Source organism: Danaus plexippus, assembly GCF_018135715.1.
Source record: "Danaus plexippus chromosome 18 unlocalized genomic scaffold, MEX_DaPlex mxdp_20, whole genome shotgun sequence".
Taxonomy (NCBI): Eukaryota; Metazoa; Arthropoda; class Insecta; order Lepidoptera; family Nymphalidae; genus Danaus; species Danaus plexippus.
This window is the reverse complement of record NW_026869853.1, coordinates 2390664-2412163: the sequence shown is the minus strand read 5'-3', so window position 1 is coordinate 2412163 and position 21500 is coordinate 2390664. Positions and strand designations below refer to the sequence as shown.

The 21500-nt window shown below is 31.1% G+C and overlaps 4 protein-coding genes across 5 annotated transcripts; 2 read left to right on the top strand and 2 right to left on the bottom strand.

Moving 5' to 3' along the window:
* The first annotated feature begins 1903 nt into the window (after window positions 1-1903).
* Window positions 1904-6249, top strand: LOC133318701 (cystathionine beta-synthase-like). The gene is made up of 10 exons (XM_061528389.1): window positions 1904-2080; window positions 2161-2267; window positions 2544-2714; window positions 2848-3029; window positions 3289-3528; window positions 3716-3848; window positions 3934-4111; window positions 4383-4517; window positions 4727-4917; window positions 5965-6249. The coding sequence occupies exons 1-10, from the start codon at window positions 2001-2003 to the stop codon at window positions 6057-6059; spliced, it is 1512 nt and encodes a 503-aa protein (XP_061384373.1). The 5' UTR covers window positions 1904-2000; the 3' UTR covers window positions 6060-6249.
* A 2281-nt stretch (window positions 6250-8530) lies between these two features.
* On the top strand, window positions 8531-14707 carry LOC116773011 (cystathionine beta-synthase-like). Its single transcript, XM_061528390.1, has 11 exons — window positions 8531-8671; window positions 8765-8867; window positions 8957-9063; window positions 9147-9317; window positions 9396-9577; window positions 9891-10130; window positions 10541-10673; window positions 11447-11624; window positions 13005-13139; window positions 14005-14195; window positions 14293-14707. The coding sequence occupies exons 2-11, from the start codon at window positions 8797-8799 to the stop codon at window positions 14388-14390; spliced, it is 1506 nt and encodes a 501-aa protein (XP_061384374.1). The 5' UTR covers window positions 8531-8671; window positions 8765-8796; the 3' UTR covers window positions 14391-14707.
* Window positions 14708-15530: 823 nt separating this feature from the next.
* Window positions 15531-16632, bottom strand: LOC116773189 (polyglutamine-binding protein 1). Its single transcript, XM_032665598.2, has one exon. The coding sequence runs from the start codon at window positions 16404-16406 to the stop codon at window positions 15564-15566; it is 843 nt and encodes a 280-aa protein (XP_032521489.1). The 5' UTR covers window positions 16407-16632; the 3' UTR covers window positions 15531-15563.
* Window positions 16633-17752: 1120 nt separating this feature from the next.
* On the bottom strand, window positions 17753-21331 carry LOC116773309 (putative uncharacterized protein DDB_G0291812). Of its 2 annotated transcripts, none has more exons than XM_061528410.1 (4): window positions 20898-21331; window positions 19499-20817; window positions 18405-19260; window positions 17753-17968 (listed from the first exon to the last, which is right to left on the bottom strand). In XM_061528410.1, the coding sequence occupies exons 1-4, from the start codon at window positions 21064-21066 to the stop codon at window positions 17922-17924; spliced, it is 2391 nt and encodes a 796-aa protein (XP_061384394.1). In that variant the 5' UTR covers window positions 21067-21331; the 3' UTR covers window positions 17753-17921. The 2 variants fall into 2 exon arrangements, with proteins under 2 accessions (XP_061384394.1, XP_032521628.2); XM_032665737.2 differs by having other exon boundaries at window positions 18383-19260; window positions 20898-21330.
* Window positions 21332-21500: the final 169 nt, after the last annotated feature.

Below are 21500 nucleotides of genomic sequence, written 5' to 3'. Positions count from 1 at the left end.
AGGTGGGATCTGTTCAAATGTCCATACAAATACATTATGGCGTAAGATAGGTATAATACGAGGACATAAAGCTGAATGATGCGACTAGTTAAACGACCAGAGATAAAAGATAAATGCAATTTTCATTTTATCTATATCATATGAATCTATCGTGTACTGTTTGTGCGTTCCGGGTATTTTTGATTGTGCAACCGTAGGAAATGACGTATTTTAATGATCTTTGATTTAAAATTATATCAATTAAATTAATACTGAATCTTATACGGTGGAAGTTGCCAACAAATACAGTTTGTGTCTTCTTGTAAGTATTAATTTTTTTTTTAAAGAGGCTCGATTTCGGCTGTTTTTATGTACTTTGCTAATTTTCTATTACATTTTTTTTTTTTAAATAATACTGAATACAACTTAAAATAATGAAAGGACTGTCACTTTGCTTGAGAGATGTTAAATTGTGCAAAATTATTTAAGTTGAGTACTATTTAACAAAGTCAGTAAATTGAAACAAAATCGTATAAAGACATGCGTAAGTTACAGGCACAGAGAAAAAGAAATCAATTTTTTAGTTAATCATTCCATTATTATTCTTTTTTTCCTTCAAAACGTATATATAGTGACGTAAAATTATATATCAACGTGTACAACTTTAAATCTCAAAATATTTTTATCAAGATTATAAAACTTATATTGTGCTTAAAGATTGGAAAAATAAGATGACAAAATATTACTGTAAATACAAGAAAGTAGGTTTTTTTTTGGGATATCAATAAAGAGCTTTAAAATTATTACAACCTTTTTAAATGTTATATTTACAACATTTATAATATTTTCGACTTATTTTTTTTTTAAGTTTTTAAATAATAATAACATTGTATTTGTAATTTTACACTTTCGCTCCCATTTTAAGACGGTCTGATTAAATATTACTAGATACATTAAGATAATACTAGTCTGGCTAACAACCGTGACTGTCAGGTTTAAAAAAAAAAACATTCAAAGATTGATCACATATATTTAAAACATATGTATGTTACAACATAAAATAACAATATACAGTATATTGTAGAATTCGGAGATCCCCAAATTTGATAGTGAGACTCGTCAGATTGATGCGTCCAATAGACAGAATAATACTTTAATATCACAAGAACACTTTTTTCTATTGCTGCATTATGTGTATATTTATCTATAGATAGATAATGGTATCCATTAAAACCTTCTTACTGGAAAAGAAACGGAGACACCAGTAAAACGAGCTTTAGAGATTTATATTAAGAATTAATTTGTGTATAAGAACAGTGGCTGAAATCTACATGCAGGCATGCAATCATTGTATGCGCCCGCTGCATATATCCAGTAAGTTTAATGGTCTTTCACAATAACGTGTACACGGATGGTCTATTTTCGTTGAAGCTCATGCTCTCGTGTTACGCTAACTTCCAGTACTGACATTTTCAATTAATACGAGTGCGTACGCGCGTGCACTAGAGTTTTGTTGATAAAATCATTGTGTGTACTACTAGTTTTCAACGTCAACTTAAACATAGACGGTACCAAGGCGTTTTCACCAATAATTCTTATCTCAATGATAAATCTACGCAGAAACGTGTCTTTTCAATACAACCTTGACTGAAACTCGGCAACGCTAGTGTGAAACAGTAAAAAAACGACAGGTTATTACAAATAACAATACTAATTACACGCTGAATATAAAAAACTTATTTTAAATATCTATTAGAATGAGTCTATGTTGTTATAGAGAAAAAAAATGATCGTGAATTAACGATACGAACACACCGTAAGTCACTACGACATAATTAACACGTGAAGATTGCCGTGCATGTTCAGAAAGTGATAATGAAATAATTCATTACTTCACAGATATAAAATCGTCCAGTTCTACGAAAGTTAATATAATCTTGTGATCGAAGCCTGCATTTAAAATTTTTGATCTTTGATCTTCTGTGTCATACCTCTTTGTTATTTTCAGGTAAAAAGTTAAAATGAAAATGGCTAACGGCATCTGTATCGGATCTCAGGAATTCTTCAATCTCAAAGAAATGAGACACATCGTGAAAAATCTGTGAGTAAATTTACAAATGTTTTATTTCATACGTATTATCATATTTATTAATATCTTTCCAAAAACTTCTTTCATTTTAGGGACAAAAATTCAAAAACCTATGATCATATTTTAGATGCTATTGGGAAAACACCAATGGTGAAACTATCCAAGATACCAAAGGACGAAGGCTTGAAGTGTGACATGTGTAAGTTATTCGGTTCCGTTTGAATTACGTAAAAATATAGGATTTCGTCAAGATTTACGGGAAGACATCTCGTCTGCCCGTGATCACGGTTCAGTAACCGAAACGTCGGGAGTATGTAGTTTTTTTTTTTTACAAAACTAAATCACGCGTAGTTTATCCGAAAAATATTAGTTTCTTTTAAATGAATAAAACTCGCAAAAATCTTAGATCTCAAAATATGAGATTACTTAAGAAAATATACCTGATAAAAATACATATTGATAATGATTGATACAGATGCAAAATGTGAATTCGTGAATCCTGGCGGTTCAGTGAAAGACCGCATAGCTTATAGAATGGTTTTGGATGCTGAGAAGAAGGGAATATTGAAACCTGGAAAATCTGTGATTGTTGAACCAACTTCTGGAAACACTGGAATTGGACTAGCTTTAGCAGCGGCTGTGAGAGGTACTTTTACTATTACCTACTAACTAAACATATATTTTGGTCTCATTTTTTTATAAATTGATATTTTTTATAAAATAATTTACCTGTGGAAATGTAAAACGGTCATTAAAACAAGGACTTAACTCTCGCGTAGGCTACAGATGTATAATTGTTTTACCGGAAAAGATGTCAAATGAGAAAGTGCTCACCTTGCATGCTTTGGGAGCCGAGATCATCAGAACACCCACTGAAGTGGCGTGGGACTCCCCTGAGAGTAACATCATGGTCGCTAAACGCTTGTCCACAGAAATCCCGAACGCTGTATTGTTAGATCAGGTAATAATTTGGTATAATATAACGTAATTCACAAGATCTTCATATTTAGCATCAAACTATATAAGACTCCGGATAAAACACAATATATTTTCGAATAAGTATAATACCCTTATAACTTCAACTACTTAAGGCACTCTCACTTCAACAAGTCGTATGGCTTAAAACGTTTCGGTTATCTACATAAGAATCATTCACTATAATGTCTTTAGAATATTATAAGTAATATCGTGTTCAGAAAGACATAACATTTTTGACACAGTATAACAACGCTAGCAATCCGTTAGCCCATTATGACGGAACCGCTGAAGAGATACTCTGGTCTCTGGATAATGATGTCGACATGGTGGTATTGGGAGCGGGCACCTGTGGTACCATATCTGGAATTGCTCACAAGATTAAGGAAAAGTGCCCAAAATGCGTGGTAGTTGGAGTAGACCCACACGGCTCCGTGCTGGCCCCACCAGATAAACTTAATGAAAATGACGTAGAAATATATGAGGTAGGCCATCATTATAAATACGCCCTTTAAAGATCGTTACCAATTTTACATTTGCTATTCCGAAAATAGACCACAAAACCGGCATTTTATTTTGTATAACTACACGTTTCGATCTGATACAATTTTTTTTATACACATATTATTGGAAAACTTTTTTATAGTAAGTGTCTTAATACATCTTCATCAGGTAGAAGGAATCGGCTACGATTTCTTACCACAAGCGTTAGATCTTAAAATAATAGACAAATGGATAAAAACAGAGGACAAGTGGTCCTTCCAGATGGCGAGAAGACTTATCAAGGAGGAAGGACTGCTTTGCGGTTTGTATTGGCCAACATTTTATCAAAAAGTTTTCATCAAGCAATGTCAAAGTTAATCTCAAAACAATCATTTAATGACATACAGGAGGTAGCAGTGGCGCCGCTATGTGGGGTGCCATACAAGCAGCGAAGTCTTTAGTGGCGGGTCAGAAATGCGTGGTTCTATTACCGGATAACATACGCAACTATATGACAAAATTCCTCACTGACCAATGGATGGAGGTCCGCGGATACAAATCCATCGAAAGTAATGATAATTTATGGTAAGAACACTATATTCGTATCAATATAGCTTTTTGCATAAATCAACAACAGCTCACAAATTGATCTATTGGATATTTTTAGTTTAAAAACGAAATATAAGTTCTAATAAAGATGTTCACGCTTGAATTTTATGAGCATTTAACTTATTATTCACAACAAAGGAAAGATTAAAACTTTGTTCAGTTCATCAGCAGTTCAAAATAATATCATCTGTGCTTAAAATAATGCAACCGTTTTTAACTTATTTCATATATTTTAAATATTTTTCAGGTGGTGGAACAAACCTTTGACGGAAGGTTTAGTGCGTATCACAAAGAATATACGTCAGAACAGCACAACTTCGGAGGCGATAAAAGCTTTGAGGGAAAGTGACTCGTTAATCGTCAATATCGTTAATGACAAAGGGTAACTTCTTTTCCAACTTTCCTTAATTTTCAATACCCACTTCTAAATGAATAGTGTAAAAGGTGTTAAATAAAATAAAAAATTTAAGAGACGAAAAATCGTTTTTATTTTTTTTTTTAATTAAATTAAGAAGCAATAAATAACATTTTATTTCCTTTTCTTTAATAAAATTACAAGCAATTTTTATATATTTCTTGAAATTTTTGCAGTTCAATCACTGGAATATTTAGTGGAGACAACGCTAGACGGAGACTGGCTCATTTGTCAGGATCCACAGAAGAGCCTCTTGATAAATTTACAGTAAAGAAGTTTTACAAAGTGGACCTCTCTGACAGTCCAACGCTGGGCTGTGTATCGAGAATACTGGATATAGCACCTTATGTTGTGGTCGTCAAATCAGGTAAGAGAAAAATCAATTTAGAAAATTTAAATATAAATCTAAGAGTCTCCTAAGATAGTTTAAAACTTTCCTATCATAGTGGTGGACCTAGGAGTAATTTAAATCCACAAGTCAAACTCCACAAGGTTTGTTAGAAGTACGATTTTTTTAGAACCACTATTTAAAAAAAAAAAACCTCAAAAGTTTCGTTTTGTTTTACTTGTCATAAAATTATTCTCAATCTATCAAATAGCCCTTCTATACATTCGACATTAAACCGAAGGCGTTGCCCATCTATATAATAATTTAACTAAGTTTCAACGAAAACCGCTGTCGATATGCTAACAGCTAATTAATAGTTTATATAGACGCAACACTAAAGATCAATCCTAATAAAGACCGAGATGTGGACTTACTCTTCTGGTAATTAAGAAACATTAACAGTATTAAGAAAGTGTAAATAATAAGAAGAAACTAAAAGCGATGAAAATGATTTTGATTTATCAAACCATATCAATTAAAATGGTTAGATGTATTCAAGACAGATAGTAGGCTTTTAACGAGATAGCTGAAGCTGATGAGAAGCTGGAGCTAGCTCATTCCCTTTTAACAACTGATGGGATAGTTATCGAGCACAATAAAGTAACTAGATTATTTTAGTTGGTTGGTTGGTTTTAGTTGGTAAAATAGGTTGGTTTAGCTTCCTGCGAATTCCTTTTTAAATTCAAACTACCTTATTTAGGAATTCTCTTTTATAAATTATGAAGACTATAAAACTCTATGTGTAAGAAAAATATCTTAATTGGAATATAATATTGTACGTTTATTCTGACCACTGTAAGATAGTCTTATTCTAAGTTTAATCGTCATACTCACGGAGCGTTAAGAACTTTTCATTGAATAAAAAAACGCAAAACGCTTCGTTCGTAGTGTGAAATTGCGAACAATGTTAGCATACAAGCTACAATGATTCGTTACGAAAACAGTTAATTTAATGACATATATATAATAGTTCGTAACAAGAAATGTAGAAACCACTCTTTTAATATAATTACATTATTTTTTCAGATGAGCATCACGTTCAAAAACCGCTCGGCTACCTGACGTCTGAAGATCTACTAGCATGTATCACAGATAAAAACCACGATCTGAATGGAAAATGAAAGAAGATTATAATATATCTATCATTAAGATTTATTTCAAGTGATATTTATTAATCAGTATCATTTTATTTTAACACAAATTATATTCTATACATTAGTATTTTATTTTAACATAATAATAATATGAATAATTTTTCTTGTCGTGAAAATTGTATGTTACAAGATTTAATAATAAAACGGCTACTATGTTTTAAGTTTTTTTTTTCAAACATTCCTCAGTCAGTATGCTCAGTCCGAGTTATCATCGTCACACACACAGGAAACGTCTCCTGGTTTCTCATTTACATTAGCCTACCTCTACATACCTAATCTGCTAAGATGGAAATAGTATCAGTGATCTGAATTTTTTTAATTATAATTTATAATATTTCTTTTCCCAATTTTAACATTTTTCATATCAATACTAATTCCCTTATATACCATTTTCCTTATATACCATTTTCCTTATATACAATTTTCCTTATATACCATTTTCCTTATATACTAATTCCCTTATATACCATTTTCCTTATATACCATTTTCCTTATATACCATTTTCCTTATATACCATTTTCCTTATATACCATTTTCCTTATATACCATTTTCCTTATATACCATTTTCCTTATATACCATTTTCCTTATATACCATCTTCCTTATATACTAATTCCCTTATATACTAATTCCCTTATATACAATTTTCCTTATATACCATTTTCCTTATATACCATTTTCCTTATATACTAATTCCCTTATATACTAATTCCCTTATATACTAATTCCCTTATATACAATTCCCTTATATACTAATTCCCTTATATACAATTTTCCTTATATACAATTTTCCTTATATACCATTTTCCTTATATACAATTTTCCTTATATACCATTTTCCTTATATACTAATTCCCTTATATACAATTTTCCTTATGTACCATTTTCCTTATATACCATTTTCCTTATATACCATTTTCCTTATATACAATTTTCCTTATATACCATTTTCCTTATGTTCCATTTTCCTTATATACCATTTTCCTTATATACTTATTCCCTTATATACTAATTCCCTTATATACAATTTTCCTTATATACCATTTTCCTTATATACCATTTTCCTTATATACTAATTCCCTTATATACTAATTCCCTTATATACTAATTCCCTTATATACTATTTTCCTTATATACCATTTTCCTTATATACTAATTCCCTTATATACCATTTTCCTTATATACCATTTTCCTTATATACCATTTTCCTTATATACAATTTTCCTTATATACCATTTTCCTTATATACCATTTTCCTTATATACCATTTTCCTTATATACCATTTTCCTTATATACTAATTCCCTTATATACTAATTCCCTTATATACTAATTCCCTTATATACAATTTTCCTTATGTACAATTTTCCTTATATACAATTTTCCTTATATACCATTTTCCTTATATACCATTTTCCTTATATACCATTTTCCTTATATACCATTTTCCTTATATACTAATTCCCTTATATACCATTTTCCTTATATACTAATTTGAATTATTTCCCTTATATATTTTCAAGTACCCACAATTGTAATACAGAATTTACCATATAAAAGTCCAAGCATAATCGTACTGAATTCATTCTACATTGGTCGCTCTTAGGAGCCACAGTGGTAGAATCTCTGCTATACAATTCTTGACATTCATTGTAAGAATTTGTTAGCAATAAACAAGTATCATTTTGAGTAAAGACTATCTTTGCTTCAAAATGGAAACCTGTCCATCGTCATCGGTACTTAACGCCCAGACTTTTAAAGTCAGACTTTTAAAGGACGGTTAACCAAGGTTCCACGAGGATCCCCTCGCTCTCACATATCAATAACGCTTATATATATTTTGCTTGTTGGTATTCTTTACTTTTTATTTGCCAAAGACATGGCTTATTCCTATAAATATTTATACATTTTTCTGTTATAACGCCAACTGGGGAGAGAATGACATGCATGTGTAGGTGGTATAAGCAATACTTAACTTTAATCGAATTGCAAACTGCTACCACACACGCTTATGTAAACTTAGGCAAACGCAAGACTGCACAAGCTGGCAATTGAAATTTGCGACTTTTTCAAGAACTTGTGCATGTCGGAAATTTGGGCAGTTTTCTTCCAATTCACGTTACAGTATACTTGTGCAAGTGGATCTTGAGTGTAGCTGGCATAATACCAATGAATCGTTACGTTTGAGAAAATATTCCCTAAAAATATTATGACGAATAAAAAAATTTCTCTATACAAACTTTAAACAAATAAATGGACATAAACCCTTTCATCTCTAAATCGGTCAAAACACAAAATGATCATATTGACTACGCTATCTAAGCTATTGCCAATTTGTCTAATTTAAAAATAGTTATTTAAAAAAAATTCAGCTCATAATTTAAAATATTAACTATGCAACAGTATTAATTATAAAACAAATATTTTTAAACCTAAATATCGATACTATCGAGAAAGAAAAGTCGGAGGACAAGGGACATCTCTAGACAGTAGTACAGTACTCAATAGGCACCAACTTATTTAGTAGTTTTAAAATTATTTTAAATACGTCCAGCGTGTGGACGGACGTGCTCAAATTAGTGAGTAACAATTTTATTTACAAATATTGTGATATAGAAAATCTCACTTATTTCAAAAGTGTATATGTCTTTAAATATCTATCTCATTTACAGTTTGGTAATTAAAAAAAATAATAGAAACTAAAATGGAAAACGGCAAGAAACTATCTTCGGAGTATTTTAACCTTAAGGAAATGCCTCACATTGTAAAAACACTGTAAGTAAATTAATACGTTTTTTAACACTGATATTGCATATATCATTTTAAGATTTTGCTATACTTTATAACTTATTACTGTATTACAGAGATAGAAATCCTAAAATTCAGGAAAATGTATTAAACGTAATTGGTAATACACCACTCGTAAAACTATCGAAAATACCAAAGGAAGAGGGCGTACAATGTGAAATGTGTTAGTATTCTTCCTCACTCAATGTAAATATACATTCAATAATTAATAAATATATTTAAATTTAAATTTTAACATTTGTCTAGATGCAAAATGTGAGTTTTTAAATCCTGGGGGTTCAGTGAAAGACCGCATAGCTTATAGAATGGTTTTGGATGCTGAGAAGAAGGGAATATTGAAACCTGGAAAATCGGTGATTGTTGAACCAACTTCTGGAAACACTGGAATTGGACTAGCTTTAGCAGCAGCTGTGAGAGGTACACATATATTCATCGACTGATAAATAACTACAACTCCCATGTTACTTATAAGTAACCATTTTCAAATCTAAATAGGATACAGATGTATTATTGTGCTACCGGAAAAGATGTCAGATGAAAAGGTGAACACGCTCCGTGCATTGGGTGCAGAAATCATCAGGACTCCGACCGAGGCAGCTTCTGAGTCCCCCGATAGTAACATCATGGTTGCAAGACGTTTGTCCAACGAAATACCTGATGCTGTACTCTTAGATCAGGTAAATGATATTTAACTTAAATAAAATTTTTTGTTCTAAAATAAGTGTTAGATGTAGTTTAATTAAATAATTTTATAAATTTGTTCAACTTGATAAAAATTTTATTCGACTAAACCTATTTGATTTATAAATATAATTATTACTTATTTACTTGTAAACTATAACTATAAAACTTTTGTTACTATATTTCACCGCTATAAACCAAACATTGTTATGGTAACCATCGATAACCATTCTGACAATCAGATTAAGTCTCTTTAAAGCTAAATTTACATTACAATATACAATGAAAAAACTATTTTTTTGTCACCAGTACAATAATGTGTGCAACCCGTTAGCTCATTATGATGGCACCGCTGAAGAAATCCTATGGTCGCTTGACAATGATGTGGATATGGTGGTGATAGGAGCTGGAACTTGTGGGACAATCTCCGGGGTCGCACACAAGATCAAGGAAAAATGTCCCAAATGTGTAGTTGTTGGAGTGGACCCCTATGGATCAATTCTGGCTCAGCCTGAAGAGTTAAATGAGAGTGATGTAATGGTGTATGAGGTAAAAGATTTTATTGTCATAAAACTCGCATATTCCTGAACAGCACATTCTTGTTTTTAATTTTTTATTTTATCATTAGTGTGTATGTATGATCACAGCATAATAAATAAACAGTGAGCTTGTTGACTTAAAATTTACTTGTCAAAACAGTCACAGAATTTTTAAATTTGGAACAATTTGGTTTCTTCTTATCCTACCATCCTAATTTGTCAGAAGTGCCTGTAACGTTTATACAAAAAAATAACTGAATGCATTTATTTATATAAAAAAAAAATAAACACAATATTAATATTTATCGGCTGAGTACATTAATCTTTCAGTTAGAAAAGTTAATTGAAATGAAGATTTTATATTTTTAAAAATATTTAAAATTATCATCTTATCTCATTTAATTTCCTTGTTATCTGCAGGTGGAAGGTATTGGATATGATTTCTTGCCGAAGGCTCTAGACAGGACGGTCATTGACAAATGGGTGAAGACGGAAGACAAGACCTCACTGAACATGGCCAGGAGGTTGATCAAAGAGGAAGGACTGCTATGCGGTAATAAATGTATTATATGACAATCGTTTATTGAGTATTAAAATTAAATTATTATCATCTGTGACGTTAGACAAAAATCTTTGATGATGAATATTTTGTAATAAAAAAAAAAGAACTTTAAAAACCGAATCATCCTTAACTACGTCGCAGACGGATAGCTAGTTATATTATAGTACTCTGATAGTAAAGATATTAGTTGATAAAATAGTAATGGGATAAACATTTTTGAATATTAGAATTAGATAATTTATTTTTTAGTTATCCATTTATATATTTCTTTATAACTATGAACGCGTCTTTTATTAATTATCTCTTTCTGAGTCACTGTTGAATTATTTTTAATAATTCGGATGTAATAACTATTTGAACTGTTACTATGAGATAAAAATTTAACATTTACCACAAGTTTGAAACGTGTGACTACATACGCAGAGTTAACAGTTTTCTTCCGTAACTCTACGCTAAAAGTTACGTGGGATGTTTTATTAAGTAAAAATTGGAGACCCGTATATAGTATGAATTAGGACTTGTGTGTTCCTATAAACCTATTAATATTGAAAGTGAGATTTAAAAAACACATTTCCATGTATTATTTCTTTGATTTTATTCTAAAGGAAATAATATTACGATAACCATAGTTTATCATATTAAAACCATTTTTTTACGAAACAACACTTCACATATATATATATATATAATTAATAATGCACGTTAGATTGTATAGGTAATTTACTTTAAATTCCATTCTTAAATTTAATACTTTTACTATACAGGAGGTAGCAGCGGGTCCGCGATGTGGGGAGCCATTCAAGCGGCGAAATCTCTTAAAGCAGGTCAAAGATGTGTGGTTCTATTACCAGACAATATACGTAACTATATGACGAAATTCATCTCTGACCAGTGGATGGAGGCCCGCGGTTTCAAGCCATACGATAATAACGAGAAACTGTGGTAAGATTTAAAATAAAATAAATTTTTAATTATAGACAATGAGTTGCTATAAATTTATTAAAAAAATTATTCGTACATATCTGATTCATGACGAACGGGCATATTATATACCAATTATATATGAATATTAAATTTAAAAAAAACATCTGTGTTATGGACAATGTCCGAAGTGTTATCGTGACGTTTAAAAAAAAATACATATTACATTAAAAATTAATATATTAAAAAAATTAAAACTATCGAAAACCTCTGACATTACTATCGTTCAATTAACAACAGGAACATAAAAATAAAGTATGTTTTATTAAATAAGAACATCGACCTTCGCGAGAACTCTTTAATAACGTGACACCTTTAAACTCTGTGCGATAAACTCGTAATCGATATCAACATGCGGCTTTACGTCATTTGAATCGTTTAAATCGATTTGTCACAAACATTGCGCAGCTAAAGAGTGATGTAATGTTTTTCGAATTTAACGTCAATACGACTTAAACTTCCAAACAAAGAATTCTCTAGCGAAAGTTTTGTTTACAACTGAAAATATGATAATATTTTTCAATTCTACATACCTAGTTAGATGTCGCGGGGGAAATGTTCAAAACAAAAAAAAAACTAAATAATTAATTGTGAATAATAATGCAATTAATTTTTCAAACTTCTGAAAACTAAGTCCTTGCTTTTTCAGCCATAGACAAAACTGTGTTTTTAAAAAATACGACTGTTATACACAAACATTTCGAAGCGTACGTCTGAAAACTAAATATCTGAATGTGTTTGTACAAAACGCTGTACTGAGCATATTGTAGAATATCACGATACTTTTGCACAAGTTATTAATTCTTCATAAAAATCTCTATTTATTTACCTCCTAAATACCTAATATTGGAAATTCGAAATTTTTATATGAGTGTTTCTAACTTGATAACTCAAAAATTCTAAACTGTCTTCAGTATTCATGCTAAACCATTTTTTAACATTACCCGTTAGAAAATCACATATTAATTTTAAATAGTATTTGATATCACATGTGAGGGCGCGGGTTCGAAACCTGGCAAGTACCAATGTGATCTTTTCCGAATTATATGTACTTTCTAAGAGTATTTAGACACCACTGACGGTGAAGGAAAACGTCGTGAGGAAACCTGGTCTTATAATTTCAAATTATAAGATTGAAATCGCCAACCCGTCTTGAGCAAGCGTGGTGATTAATGCTCTAACCTTCTCCATGCGAAAAGAGGCCTTTGCTCAGCAGTGAGCTCCGATAGGCTGATGATGATGATGATAGTGGACGAATAAAATACAAAATATATATTTTTTTCAATAAATCGTATTTTATTATATAATTTTAGATTGTTTAGGTAATATTTTCTCTTGCAGGTGGTGGAACAATCCTCTGACTGAAGATTTAGTTCAAGTAACCAAGAGCTTGTCACAAGACAGTACAACTTGTGAAGCTGTAGCAGCTTTGAGAGCAAATAAATCCACTCTCCTTACTATTGTGAATGACAACGGGTAGGTATCTTTTATAATATCTATTAATTAAAATATCGACTTAACTTAACTTACTGACTTAACTTTAACTTCCATCACTAAACATGAAAACGAAAAGTAATATGAGGTCATAAAGTTAAATTTACTTTTCCTATATTTTTCTTTTAAATTGATGCTACAATACCATGAAGGTTTAATACTATTTGCAAATCTATAAGTTAAATAAATTTATCGATATCATTTATTATAGTTGGCAAAGGATTTTTTTGCTACTGAATTTATTTAATTTTTAGAATAAAATACTAAAAGTAATTTATTAACCTTTAAATAATAACAACTGATAAGGAGCCAGACGTCAAAAGTTACTGTCAAATTGACAAACAAAATGACGAAATTTAAAATTTAATTTTAAAAACAGTTTTTCTTTGAAACACCTTTTTTCATTATCAAATCCATATTATGATTCAGGCTGATGTTGTTCTTCCTTGTTCTGTTAATGATATATACATACATAGTGATCTTGTTTCTTGAACATATAACACAGGAATAAGAAATACATAACGAAACCAACTCTGAAAAGTCCGCTCCTAGTAACGAAAAGCAATCCATATGTTCTTACATAGATTCATAAGTTAATCCCGGATCGTGTCTCCTCCATTCTACACGACACTGGCAGAACATACTGTGCACGTCTTGGCACGGGTGAAGGCCATAATATTAAAAAAAATATTAAAATTAAAAAATGTTCATACATAAATAATTCAAGAACTGAACTCCAAAACATTATAACTGTTAATATGTGTAATATCATTTGTTCAGTCTAACACGCTAAGCCAATAACCATGAATGTTTCGAATAGTGATATAGTTTTAAAATGACATTTCAGATCAATCAGTGGAATATTTAGCGGAGACAACGCCAGACGGAGACTGGCTCATTTGTCAGGATCCACAGAAGAGCCTCTTGATAAATTTACAGTAAAGAAGTTTTACAAAGTGGACCTCTCTGACAGTCCAACGCTGGGCAGTGTATCGAGAATACTGGATATAGCACCTTATGTTGTGGTTGTCAAAACAGGTAAAAATAACTTGCGTTTTTGTTTTATAAGCAAAATTTTTTAGTTAATTTCAGTATGATCAATATATATAGGAATTAATTTTATTTTAAATTTCAGATGGTGAAAAACATGTTCAAAAGCCAGTGGGATACATAACATCTGAAGACTTATTGGAATATGTCACAGATAAAAAACACAAGATGAACGGGAAATGAAATATAGAGAGGAAAACATATTGAAAGATTAACTGAACAAATAACATAATGACTTAAATATTTTCATATTCATGTTTATTGTATAGAATTCTCGAAGTGGCCTTAAATTTTTGAAATGTACTGAATGTAGTATATACGATCGCATGACATATATTTTTAAATGTAAAGGACATTTTGAATATTTTGCATTATTATGAAGAATAAACATTTACCATCCTCCCAATAGTAGTGAAATTTACAAAAATTATTTAATAATTATATTGTTTTAACTATAATATTAATTATTGTACCTTCATAATAAAAATTGGTACTGGTTCCTGCTGTATTATTTATTACAGTAAATATTGCCTTAATGAAAATACTCAATGAGATATGATATCATGTTACACAGTAATGTTGACAAAAAAATGCTGGGTCACTCTCATCTTGTGTTTCAGTGATCGAAAGATAGGGTAAACTGTACCGATACATTAGTATTTATTAAACATAAATATAGAAGCCCAATTTTATTTAAAATAGTGTCTCCGGACTCCTCCCAAATGTTTATTGCGGATAATAGACCTTTTTTTACTTCTACCACTTTAAAAAACTGGAGAATTTTCATTCAATGAATACTTTCTAAACATGCTAACACAAATTTTGTTAACAAATGTGTTTGTATTGCTTATGTCTTGAGTAATTTTCTTAATATTAAGATGAAATGAAGATTTTTATGAGAACAATTCTCTTCACTTAGACCCAGATTGTTATAAATTTTAAGTAACTTCATATTAGTTAATCAATCAAAATCAAAATTATATCTGAGATACATATTTTTTAATGTTGAAATTCTTTATTATTCGGTTAACATTGTATAGCATTAATTAAACATTTATGTTAGACAAGAGATGCATTTTTTTTAAAATTATATTTATCTTTCTATTTATGGAGTTCCTGTTCAAGCCTACTCTTTCTATTTCTTTTTTTATTTTTAAGTATTCAATCCAGACTCCATACAGACTTTGTTACCAATTCTATTTAACATTGATTCATCTGTGCAAAACATAACACAAGTTACAATTAAATAGACCTGCCTATTTTAGCATTGACAATTTATCAGTTCAGGAAAAATAAGTACACAGACAAATAACAATGTGAATATTAACTTGAAATTTTTAACTTTATTCAATATTCCTAATTGGGTGATGAAGGTGGTGAGCCCTTAGCGTTAGCAGCCAAGATAGCCCCTGGAGCGGGATAAGGTCTCATCTGATACAGCGAACCCGAAGCTGTTGAATCAACCCCCGTTTTAGCATGAGCATCCAAACCTGCAGTCCAACCACCTCTCGCAATATCTGAATAAGAGGCGGGATCCATAGGATCTAAGTCATTATCCTTAACCCTATGCCTCTTCTTATCCCTGTGATGCACCATTTCTCTTTCCCTATCCTTCCTATCAATTCTTTTCATCCTTTGATGTTGCTGCGGCACTTCTTGATCTGAAGCTTCACTACTGTCGTCACTTTCATCCCCTTCTCGTAATAGTCTTTCTTCACGTAGATGTGCTGCACTTTCGCTTTGAATTGCTCGAGGATGGGATGGTGGCAACCATGATACTAAATTGTTATGAACATTCCAAAAGTAATAATGCCCAGTGCCTTCATCATATACTTCTTCCCATCCTGGTGGTAGGGGCCACAGTTCTAAAACTTTTCGTTTGACTTCCAAATATTTGTCAGATGGTGATGGTTTTCCTTGCTTCCATGTTTTAACACAATATTTCGAGCACTCATGGTAAATATTACTTTTATTGGGGCAACCCTTATGACCTTTAATAGGATCAACATTTACACCTTCTATACCTTCCCAGAAACGTTCATTATGATTCAATTGGTCTGTATTATTATCGTAATCTTCTGCTATGATCTCTTCGTTTACCTGAGCTGTTGGGGTCTCAAAAGATACGTCATTATTCGTAGGTTCTTTTAATATACCTCGCTTTGCCAATCGAGCAGCCAACGCAGGTGGCAGAGGCATATTTTTTCGGTAAATATGAAATAAATCTATTTCAATTTGAAATATTTCTCTCTATAACTTTATATAATAAGTTTGTTTATTTCTGCGATTTACGGTCTTCAACCATGCAAAAACATATCACCAATATCAAGTTAAAAAGAAACTAATTATTTCTTATAAAATGTGTATTTTATATGATAAATCGAAACACAATTGCACATAAAGCGTAAGTACCCAATTATTTGACAAGTAGACAGTGTTGCCAACCATAGCATAGGGCTAAAATGTAGATATGCCAGAAAAATACTGTAAATATAAAATTATCAACATTCAATATCCAGATTTATCCTATTATTGCTTACTGGGGATAAAAGGAATACATTTTAAAGTGCGGATTTTAAACAAAGATTTTAAACAAATGAGATCATAAAAGTTTTAATAAAATTTAATATTAAAAGTCATAAAGATACATTATGTCAATTGTCAAATAAAATAGATAATAATTCAACGCTAGGACTACAACACTTCGAAAATATATCCAACTTTTTTTGAGGAAACTTATTTATAACAGCTTGTAAAGGTTCATCTATAAAAATAATTTATTGTAGCTGATAATCAGAAAAAATAAACAGAAAAATATAGATTTCGTGACTTAAACTAAAAACTGAGATAATTTCTAGAAAAGTGTAGATCTGTAAACTGTAGTTAATACTGCAGGATTAGCGACACTGCAATGAGATGATTGCAATTTGCATTGATTTCGAAGTTTTTCATAGTCTAACCTCTACAGAAATATATTGCCTGTGGCTCTTACCTTTAGAAAAATATCAATCAGAATTGGTATCTACGACTACACATTGTTAATAAAATAAAAAACCAAGAAATTATACGTTCTACTGAACGTCAAGAATAAAATTCGATTTACCGAAGCATGACAAACGGAGGTAATAAATTTTGTAATAAGTTTGCAAATATATTTATATTATATTCTAAAATATGAGAAGATTGTCTCAATATTTTTTCTATTATTATTAAAGATACTAGTTAAAGTTATTTTCACAATAAGCGCTCAATTGAAAAAGGTTTGAATTAAATCATTTTGAAGTTTACATCATAAAGAAGATTTTAAATTTTTAACACTTCTGAACAATTAAAATTGTTAAACAATTTAATTTAATAAATAAAAACACATGCCATTTTCTTTTCAAATTCAATCATCAACACGGATTTGTGGTAAAATGCACCCGAACTCACTCTCACGTAAATTCCTATTTTAATGGTTTAAAAATCTAATTTATAAGTGATTTCATTACTTCATCATTGCATTGCAGAAATGTATAGAATTAAAAAAAATTAAACAAACTTATTTTTCATTTTCTATTTTATTTTACAATATTTCAAAAAATTTGAAGTGACGAGATTATAAAATTAATCTTATAGTGTAATAAAACATTATTTTTTTAAATATCGTCCTCTACGACCGAAGTGGTAGCTATAAATTTTACATGCATAAATACTTTTAAAGTTTGTTCCTAGTTACGCGTTGTTCCATAATAAGAAATATACTAAGACATTGTGAAATTCTGAAAAAACAAACAAAGATATAAATAAAATCATACTAAATACTTAAATGTGTTATTAGAGGTTCTCAATTTGTACAAAAATCTACCAAAATGTATAACGCCAAGCCTTCGCATACAATTCTCTTACTGAAGGTATAAGTGCAAGTGCCTTTATATAAAAATTATTAAATAATAATGGCAGTTTTACAAAAACTAACTATTTACTTAATTACAAACGACAAATCATTTAGACTGTCTACATAATTAAATGTCTAGTATATACCACTTCCAAAAGATTGAAAATTCTAAGACTTTACACTAGTTTTCTTACTACCAATAGCTCAAAATTAGTTACAGCAAAATAACTAATTACGTAAAAATTGTAAGCAATCATGCGTTGGCCTTAATAGAAGGGAAAGTATTCATTATTATCACCTGACAAGATGTCTTCACTCACCACGGACGACTGAGGTGTCTGAACGTGACACCGTAGTTGGTAGTAACACGTCATGAAACTCGCCTGAATGCAGTATTTTGGATTCGCCGTCGGAATCGGTAGCCGTGAACGGTGTTACCACATCCATCTCGTCTGATGTCAGCGATGGAAGACTAAACCCTGATGTTCCTAATTTTGATGGAGCATGCGCATCTACGTTTTCAATTTCATCGTTTTTTTCTTCAGGTAACTTTTCGTTTGTTTCACTTGCATTTGATTTATTCGGATCTATAATGCCATTACAGTCGTTTCGGTTTATCTGTTGCGTATTCTGTTCGAATATTTCTTTCACTGAATCAACTTCTTCGCTCTGTTTCCCGCTGTTGTTACTCGGCGGTGAGATTGACTGGATGGCATCCTCTCTTTTCAGTAGTTTACGTCTCTCATTGGTGTCATGGCCCATAGGATGCAGATTAATGGAATCCCGCGGGCTGCCATCCACCGACAGATCGATAGAAGTTAGCATACTCTCATCCCGGCTCATAAAATGACCACCTTCGGGAACTATATGTATATTAAGGACAGTTTTATTTTTTCGTCCATCATTATCAATTTCCAACGACGCAGTAGAATGGCCATCCGAATCAAAACCTGAAGTACTTGAGTTGGCTTTGTTACCAATCAATTTGTTTCGTACCAAGAAACCTCTAACATGAGCTTGTATGATTGTGGCGGCGCTTGATAGTGTGGAAGAATCATCAGTCGACAAAGAGAGAGACTGCTCTTCGTTTACAGTTTGTAAAACACTGTCAATTCTACTTAAACCTAGAGTTCTTCGATCTTTATTCGAATTACCAGACAAAATCTCGCCATCATTCTGAAAAATTTGATGGATAATATGATACGTGCTAGTAAAAGTTAGGTCACATGATTAGGTTCCGATGAGTTGCGTGTTTTTACCAGGATTTTAATCGATGCAAGAGGTTAAAAAACCACTGGTGTTGTAAATGATTTGGCCAACAAAACAATGTCACTAAGCAAACAGGCAAGGTAAGACGTCGGAAACATATCGCGTGACCTTAAACTGAATTATTTAAGAATGGTATTTATGGTACCTTCTGATCTTTATCCTCAATCAACAAACTAATGTCCACATTAGTGGCGTCGTCGCTACTTAATGTTTTATTCCTGAAAAGAAAAGAACGAAACACTTTCTGTATTGTTATCGCCGCTGTCTCAAGATCCATTGTAGTGTCATTGACTGCGTTACCAAGTTTTTGGTCATTTTTATCCTTGTCATCATTGATTAAAGAGTGTTGTTTATGATCCGATATGGTTTCTCTATCAAACGTTTCTTTCAACTCTTTATCTTCATCAGTATTATCACCAATTACTGTTGTAGCTTCTACATTCATTTCATTTGCGCTATCCAAAGACTTGTCACTAATATTATTTTCTTCGATATTTTCGTTACTTTTTGATGATGATGGCTTATGATTTAATTCAGTTTCTACTGATTCCGTTGTATTTTTACTGTCGTTGTTAACATCAGACGATGTTATATCATTATTTTTTATTTCATAGCCTAGTCCTTGGTTTTCAGAATTAATAGGCTCACTTTCGCAATTTATAGATATTGGATCTTGTTTGTCGTCTACGATTTCATTGCTTTGATCTATTTTACATATATCTTTACCAGTGTCATGAGTATTAATATCTTCTTTAACCTCAGTTTCGTCTGCAGTATTCGTTTTGTTACATTCATTATTTTTGTCATCGTCGTTCTTTTCTTCGGTTGAGACTATTTGTTCGACAATTTCGGTATTATTTTTACCCGTTTCATCATTTGAACTTTGAACTACAAATGTTGTAGATGCATTTACTTCGTCTAAATTAATTGATTTTTCAATATCGACATTGTTTTCTATTGCTTTAACAGATACATCGAAATTTTCTGCACTATCAACGTTTAATCCAATGTGTTCCGAAACATTCTGGTCGGCGACAGAAACAGGTCCAGTTATATTAACTGTCTCAAAAATTTCTTCTTTATTCAAAACATTAATCTCGTCATCGTTAGCAATGTCCACAGCAGAGTTATCTTTATGTTCCTCTGATAATGGTATATGCTTATTGGATTCAACATTACTTACAGTAATTTCATGCTCTCTATTACCAGATAAACTAACGTCATCTATTTTTATAACATTGTTTTTTATATATTGATCTGGTATATCTGTTACGTTACTTTTCATATCATTCTCGGTATTAGTATCTTTAACACAGTCTTTTTTAATATTAATATTTTCTACAGTCTGAGCTTTTGTAATTTGTGTATTTTTGTCATACGCCTCTCGTCGTAATACGGCTCTTTCGTTGATAATCTTTTTGGCTGTTGCAATTTTTTGCTCCAATGTTTTTGGGTGCTTTACTTCTATCGAACATTTGATAAAAATATAAAAACAAAATCGAACTGTGAAATGTGTTTTATTACTTATTTTGTAACATACTTACTCAAACTGTCTCTGGTCTGGAGTAATTTCTTCATATGATCGGAACAAAACTCGTATATATCGGTCGGATTGTTTTTTAGCACATCCCTAGCTAGACCATCCATAAGCTCGATTAGACCTGGTGGCATTTTCGGCACTGGTGCTGTATAGTAACGCGAGTTCCTGCTCATTTTATTAGAATATAAACGCTTTTCAAAGAAACACTTGTTGTTTAGGTCGTAACAGATTGCTAGTTAATGCCGTATTGCGGAGAAACAGGTGGAATGTTTGGGATCAGGTAGCTATGGCAATTTTACTGCTTGAACTTATTACATCTATAAACATCTATCGATCGGTAAAAGTTCAGCGTGCCCGATTTCGCAGCAAGATATGTATTTTACGAGACTTGGTTTGAACCTTTTGATTTCATTTAGAAAACTCTTTACACAACTTCATTTTAGGATAAGAAGATTTCAAATCTCATGCTATATATTTATTATATTAAACATTCTTTTTCCTTATTTATTAAAATTCATGTATTTTTAGAAATAGCATCATATGTAGTTACAATATTTGAACAGGTTATTTTTTAATTTACAATACTATTAAAATGCATTTTAAGCTG